Source organism: Tarenaya hassleriana, unplaced genomic scaffold (assembly GCF_000463585.1).
Source record: "Tarenaya hassleriana unplaced genomic scaffold, ASM46358v1 Cleome8, whole genome shotgun sequence".
Taxonomy (NCBI): domain Eukaryota; kingdom Viridiplantae; phylum Streptophyta; class Magnoliopsida; order Brassicales; family Cleomaceae; genus Tarenaya; species Tarenaya hassleriana.
Window position 1 is genome coordinate 1,480,382 of NW_010970490.1, and position 7,359 is coordinate 1,487,740.

Here is a 7,359-nt window from a genome sequence, read left to right on the forward strand (position 1 = left end):
TACGGGCCCATATAGCTTTCACCGAAAATCAATATTTAAATGGGCTCAACGACAAGGCCCATTTACAGGCTCATGAACATCAATATTCTATGCAGTTTTACTTGGAGCAGGCAATGGAAATACTATTTACACATCCAATGTTAAACATTTCGATTGGTTAGTTTCACGTAAAACATAGGTTTTACAAGGTAAATTGCTAGTAAACAAACACTACTAAAAATACCCACAATCGCAATCGCAATCGCTATCGCAAACGCTGTATTTGAGCGTCATTACGCAACCAATCACCCATATAACAAGGATTTTTATTCAAATGCTTTATTGGGATGCAAACATCAATTACAAAATGAACAGTAGAAGAGGAGATTTGGAGAGGAAGAACAAGCCAGAAGGGGCGGAGGGAAGTTCATGGCTCAGGCTGCATTTTCTCGCATTCTTCTCTGATAGACTGGAAAAGAGGCGTCGAGAGGTAACGTTCCCCAAAGCTTGGGAACACGACCTGAAACCAAAAACCAGATTCAGAAGAATCCTCACAGACAGGACGATGTCACTTGAAAGATTTATTAATATAAATCCAGAAACAAAAGGGCTAAAAGAGACTGAATGCCCATGGAAATGGAACCCTAGTACTTAGAAGGTGTAAATAGTCCATGATTCCCAACGATACCATTGGGATAGCATTGAAAAATAAGCTAAAAAAACTCCCTTCTTGCTGTTTCTCGATGTGGTCATGGATCTAGGACTAGGGTTTGGCAGAAGCAAAGAAGTCGAGGCCGAGGTCAAGGTCAATTACATAGGGAATCTTCCATTAGTTGCAAGACTATGAGTGCCTTATCATTATTACAAGTTTTTTTTTTTTAAGGTTTAGGGTTCTATGCAATGGGCTCGGATTGGACACAGAAGGAATAGATCATTGTATTGACAACACTTAAACAGAAACAAAAGGACTTACAGCTACGAGTTTCCCAGCATTCTCCGGTCTCTTTGCAACCTTGACAGCAGCAGCAGCCGCAGCTCCCGAAGATATACCGACCTAACAAAATTTGTAAAATACTATGAGCTTAACGGCAGCAGCAGCCGAAGCTTATACAATTGCTCATGAAACAGTCTTAGTTTCATTTTACGGTTGCTGATAAAAAAAATTCCTCATATTTGTGCATCTACTGTTTTCGTAAAAAAGATTTGTTGATGTTATGTTAGGCTAGAAAAGACTAACCAATAAGCCTTCTTGCAGAGCTACTTGCTTTGCGGTTTCAATAGCTTCTTCACTGGATATCTGGTAAGAAACAACAAGGATGTAAGAAATAACATGATGACAATGGAAACATGAAAGTTTGAATCTCAGGAATCATGTCTTTTACGACTCCTCTAAAATGCTTTATAAGAATGGAGTCCCAAATCTGAAGCTGCTTGCATATACATCAAGAGGTAAATTGGAAATAACATTCAACATTATGAAAAGTAAATAACAAATAACTCGCGGGAATGGAACAAGGGACTCTATAACCATAAAGAGAAACCAGCAAACAGGTCATACCGTTATGACTTCATCCATAATATTCAGATCCAAATTCTTAGGTACAAATCCTGCTCCTATTCCTTGAATCTTGTGAGGTCCTGCAATTTCAAAGGTGATACAAATAAATACAAGATTATAGAATACTATTTTTATATTTGTGATGCCCGGAGGCAAAACTACTGAAAGTTTTGTCTTTTTGTCGCCTTACCAGGTTTTCCACCAGAAAGTATGTCGCTTTCTGTAGGTTCTACACCAATAACCTGACACATACCAACACCACATACTGAAACATAAATTTTACAGCTGCAATATGAATTATGAACACCATCTCGAAATGAAGCATTCAGATATGAAGACTATTTAACATTTGCAGATAAACAACAGATGAAAATTGAATGTTTTGTTCTTCACCTTCACTCCAGGTTTTCTCTCTTTGATGTATCGGCCGACACCGCTGATTGTTCCACCAGTTCCAATTCCCGCAACAAATATATCTACCTTGCCTCTAGTATCTTCCCAAATCTCAGGACCAGTGGTCTCGTAATGAATCTGCATATTATTTATATTTTAGCACAAACAGATGACAGCAGTTGGGAATCTCACAGAAGGCCAGTTCACCCAAACTCATGCTACAAGTGAAAAACGAAAGTGGTTATTCTATGGAAAGAATTGCAGGAGAGATTCAGAATGTTCTCAAATTTAATATTTCACTTATCTCCTCTGACGTGCAGGAGTAGAGCTAAAACTAATTAACTTTCATGAAACAGGTTGTGTCAGGGAAAGAATCAAACACAAACCTTTGGATTAGCAGGATTGTCAAACTGTTGAAGCATGTAGGCATTGGGAGTGCTTTTCAAGATCTGTTCAGCTTTCTGAATTGCTCCAGTCATGCCTTTAGCAGGATCTGTTAATACAAGCTCTGCTCCAAATGCCTTTAGAAGAACCCTTCTCTCCAAACTCATGGATGCTGGCATTGTCAAGATAAGTTTATAGCCCTTTGCAGCAGCAATAAACGCAAGGGCGATGCCTGTGTTTCCACTAGTGGGTTCCACAAGAACACTCTAGATACATACAGTGAGCAAATGGAGTCAGAGGGGTGATATATATGCATGGTGAATTAACCAAGAACAAGTGACTTTACATGGTTGCATACAATGGAGAAAAACTAAAGCAAAAAAAAAAACATGAAGAAGTAAAAGTATTTAGGGTTCGACTAGTTGTACCGCAGCGGTTGCGGTTGCGGGTGACAGCGTTTTCAAAACGTTTGATAGCGATTATAAATGATTAGTACTGATTGGCTGATAAACTGCTATTGGTAGCGATTACGGGTGGATGCAGTTAGAAGTGGATGGTTCATTACGGTTGCGGTTGCGTTTTGATATAAATTGTCAAAAAAAATATTATTTTAAAATAATTTTTTATAATAGTTTTAATTAAATTTTTAATATCATTTGATAAAAATTATTTACTAAATTTATAATAATTAAATAATAAATTTAAAATATAAATAATATCAATTTAGTTTATTTTTAAGTAAAAAAAATAATTTTATTATAAAATTTATTAAAAATAATCATTATTAAACCTAAAAATTATACTATTGTATTTTTTTATTAAAATATAATACTAAAAAATAATATCAAAACATAACACTAAACAAAATCATCACCATCCCTCGATATTTTGTTTCTGTCGTCATCTATGGCGGATGGATACTGGAATCAGCAGCGACAGAAGCAGCATCCTCCGCCTATTATTCCTCCCGGTGGGCGTCTGAAACGTCCCCGTTCTGGGTTCGGTAAGACGGTTTCCCTTCTTCCACCATGATTTACATTTGAGCCTCAAGGAGCTCTCTTTGACGTTTTCGTTGAATTTCAGCATGGAATTTTTTGCTGGGTTTGTCGGATTTATGCGTTTTTGCTTATAGGTTAAGTGTCGGAAACTGGGTTTTTGTTGCCTCGAGACGTGATGAGTGGTAGATTGGTAATGGGCATGAATGTGCAGATGGATTATGATTCAGTATGAACGCTAAATCAATTCCGTTGGGTTTAATGGATGAGTGGTATTCTGGTATATATATGAACTGCTTCTTGTCAGATTTTGTGCAACCATTTCTCACTAGGGCTCATAGTTTGGGGGCTTTGATTCAAGTAAATTTCCTCAGAGTGTGCAAGTGTTTACATGGTTTGTGAATCCATCCTGCTGTATGGATACTGTAATACAGCTCAAGATATCAGTTATTAACGGCGTAATACAACTCTAGAGTTCAGCTTCTGAACTCACTTTGATTTTTCGGGCGAAGAAATTCAAAGGCTTTATTACGTTCCTATATGTATGCGTGTATGGAAAAACATTGTGAAATGAAAGCATGAAAAGTGAATTCCATTGTTTTTCTCTTTGCAGAAACTCCAGGTTCTGCAATACCTTCAGGCCGTGAAATCCACAATTATTTGCCACGGGATGAGGATCATCTTAGCTTTCAATCAGTCAAGGATAGCAATACTATTGGGTCAGCTTATGACCGCTACCTGCAGAGCATGGTACTCAGTCATCTCGTTTTCTCGGCTCCTCTTGTATGTTTTCTATTGATTTCCTTTCTTGGCTGAAAATTTTTCGTGACTTCATTCGAAGCAAATGCCTTCTGTGCCATCTGGAGAAGCTGGCCCTTTCAATGGAGTTGGTATGGGAATACCAGGAAGAGGTAACACAGTGACTGACCCATCCATGGGCGAGCCTACGATGGGGCAATTCAATGGAGTTGTTAGGTCTAGCCACGATATACTTCCTCTACCTCCCGATGCTTCCAACACTCTGTATGTTGAAGGTCTGCCTTCTAATTGCTCACGGAGGGAAGTAGCTCGTATCCTCTCTATTGGGTCATGGCAGAAAATCTATGCCGATATTTCGTTCTCTAACTTAAACAGAAGTTTCGGAGTTCACAGTCCTTAACCTAGTTCCAGATATATTTCGACCTTTTGTGGGATACAAAGAAGTGAGGCTTGTGACCAAAGAATCTAAACTTGTAAGTTTTTACGAGTTCCTGAATCAGGCATTCTTGAAATTATTTTACACCCGAATCTCATCATATCTGAGTTTTGACATACTAAAGGGTTTTATATTGTACGCAATGCAGCGGAACGGAGATCCTGTTGTTCTTTGTTTTGTTGATTTTATAAATCCCGCCTGTGCAGCAACTGCTTTGAGTGCCTTGCGAGGTGATTTTGCCTATCTAAAGATGTCGACTTTTACGCGATTTCTGAACGAAAGTTCATTACTTTATTATCAAGAAATTGCTAACGACAATAACTGAGCTATTGAGCTTGTTTTTTTTCACGTTTATAGATCTGAGACAGGACCTCTAAGGATTATGTGCATAATGTTCATCAATCTTTCTGCTTCTACGAAGAATCACTGTTCCCTCACCCAATTTGCGTGCCCTCGAACTTTGCTGACGGGTATCTTGCCTTGCACAGGTTACCGGATGGATGAAACGGATCCAGAATCCAAGTTCTTGCGGCTCCAATTCTCGAGGAAGCCAGGTCCAAGACCTGGAGCACGCGGTAGGAGCTGAACCCGCAAACCCTCTTGGGACTCCACCAGATGGTAAGGAAAAAAAACCGGCTTCCTTCAAGGATCTCGAGATATGCTTCCTCATTCGATGGAGTTCCCCGGAAAAGAGCAAGGGAGAATGCTCAAGAGAATCCACAATGTGAGTGAGGTGATAAAATCTAACTCTTCTGTCCTGGAAATGGTGTAATCTGTATTTTCCAAATTTCATGAGCTTCTTGTGTCATAGAAATACCACCGAGACGAAAATTTCAAAATCTTTCCCTTTTGTTTTTTTGAAGGAAATATACTCAATCGACATACTCCCTCCCTTGTCATTTTGGTGGTGGGGAATGGAATTTGTCTATACGTCTTTATATGAATATCGTTTTAAGCCACCCCAAGTTTGTATATGGTTTGGTTTTATATAAAGATGGTTTTTTTGGATTTATAAAATTTTATCTGTTCCGTTTTTATATTGGAATCGGTATTTTTGGGTTTATGTTCGGGTTTGATTTTACTGATTAAATTTTTCAGAACAATTTTTGGATTTTCGGTTATTTTATATCGGTTTAGATTTGGTTTTATAGCTTTAAAAAAATTCGTATTTATTTTATTCGATTTTTGTGTTAAATTTGATTGGAATATGATGATCATATTCAGTTGATAAGCAATTCCCACATATGTGTATATAATATATATATATATATAAATGGCCAGTCGTTATATGAGTAGGGGTGGTGTCCTCAATTAACGAGCTTTATAATTGCTTTCCCCAAATTCCTTTCTTTTTCTTTTTTGAATACTTTAGTCCTTTCTTTCTTTTCTTTCTCAAAAAAAAAAAAATTGAAATGTTACCTAATTGAATTCTTGTTTTCTTTTTTTTGGGTAATCGGGTTTTCTGGCTGAGATCCAAATTAATTCCGAGGCCGAGAGCTAGCCATGTGATTTGAATTATACACTCTCTCTCCAGCCTGGGGTTTGAACTCGGGACGGAACATACGTTTTGCGCCACCATTTCACCGATTATTTTCTACATGTTATTTCTCCCTAAAGGTTATAGTATAATTATAATGAACATAACTACGTAGGGGGGGGGGAATGTGCATTTTTTTTTTATTCGATCTCTTAAACTTTCAATTTTGATATTCGAATTTGCTACGTGTTGTGACTTGGTACAGAACGATCACAAAACGAAATCGTTTTGGTCTATCCCAATTATAGAAGGGCCAAAGTATAATCTCACCCATTTACGAAGTTTAGACGTTATATATTATAATATTAAATCTACAAATTATGTGTATGGAAGATGTGGGTTTAAAAAATTGTTACTAAAACGCGAAAATTTGCATAGTTCGTATTAGTTTTGAGGTTTCCAAAGTAGAAATAAACTGATTATTCTAGGTAATAATTTTAATTAATAATAATAATAATAATAATAAATGGATGAAGATTGATAATGTTTGGCATATTCAAAAGCAGATTCTTTTCTCCGCGTCGACTTTTCTTTCACTTAAGAAAACGAATCTTCCATCAAATCTACGAGCAAAGACATGATTTGGTTGTGTAATAAGCCCATCATATTTTCTTTTACTTATATATATATTTATTTAACTATTTTCTTCTTATTTTTTTCCTTCATAAATTTAACCTCGGTTCGTATACTTTAGGATAAAATGTATGATAAATACTTCTTGGTTGCGGTTCACTAATTTATTCCCATTGTTATCCATTTATTGTTAAAATTGTTAACAAAATAAATTATATATTAATATATATAATATTACCCCCACAAAAGATAATGCTCTAGCCTCTTCATTGACTCGTTGTTTTAATCATAGAATCATGGAGGATGAAATTATACCGCAATATAGGACAAGTAAATTAATTATTTTTACCAGAAAATTTCCATGTCGGTGAATAACATATTTCTTTAAAAATCTAATGATTAGTTTTGGTGAACAAAAAATCGAATCGATTTTTATATATTTTTTAATGAATGAGGAAAAGGAGACGTATTGGTTAACGAATTTTATTTTAACAACAACTAGAATATTAAATAAAATGGATCGAGATCTAACTCTACCTAATAGATATTATATTTTGGCAAAGTTCCAAGATGTCACACTGGAAAATAATCATCTCACCTAATTCTTCCATATTTTCTTGGTTTTTTTTTAAGCATTTTCTGATCAAACAAAGACTTCTGAATTATAATTGTTTTACGCTACCGGTTGACGCCATGTCCTACAAAAGAGACAAAACAGAACGAACAAAACAAATGCAGATTCTAT

At 36.2% G+C, this 7,359-nt stretch overlaps 2 protein-coding genes across 2 annotated transcripts in view; one reads left to right on the plus strand and one right to left on the minus strand.

The window, feature by feature from the left end:
* Positions 1-220: 220 nt before the first annotated feature.
* LOC104802331 (cysteine synthase, chloroplastic/chromoplastic-like) overlaps positions 221-7,359 on the minus strand; it is a 10,658-nt gene continuing 3,519 nt past the window's right edge. The window contains exons 4-10 of the mRNA XM_010525882.2: positions 2,317-2,580; positions 1,931-2,068; positions 1,728-1,779; positions 1,538-1,617; positions 1,217-1,276; positions 953-1,033; positions 221-499 (exon numbers count right to left, since the gene is read on the minus strand). Coding sequence (XP_010524184.1) covers positions 407-499; positions 953-1,033; positions 1,217-1,276; positions 1,538-1,617; positions 1,728-1,779; positions 1,931-2,068; positions 2,317-2,580 — 768 coding nt within the window. The 3' untranslated portion in view covers positions 221-406. The remainder of the gene's footprint in view (positions 500-952; positions 1,034-1,216; positions 1,277-1,537; positions 1,618-1,727; positions 1,780-1,930; positions 2,069-2,316; positions 2,581-7,359) is intronic.
* Positions 3,196-5,434, plus strand: LOC104802330 (nuclear speckle RNA-binding protein A-like). Its single transcript, XM_010525881.1, has 6 exons — positions 3,196-3,317; positions 3,923-4,059; positions 4,151-4,379; positions 4,480-4,541; positions 4,653-4,734; positions 4,993-5,434. Exons 1-6 carry the CDS (start codon positions 3,221-3,223, stop codon positions 5,088-5,090), a joined length of 705 nt encoding a protein of 234 aa, XP_010524183.1. The 5' UTR covers positions 3,196-3,220; the 3' UTR covers positions 5,091-5,434.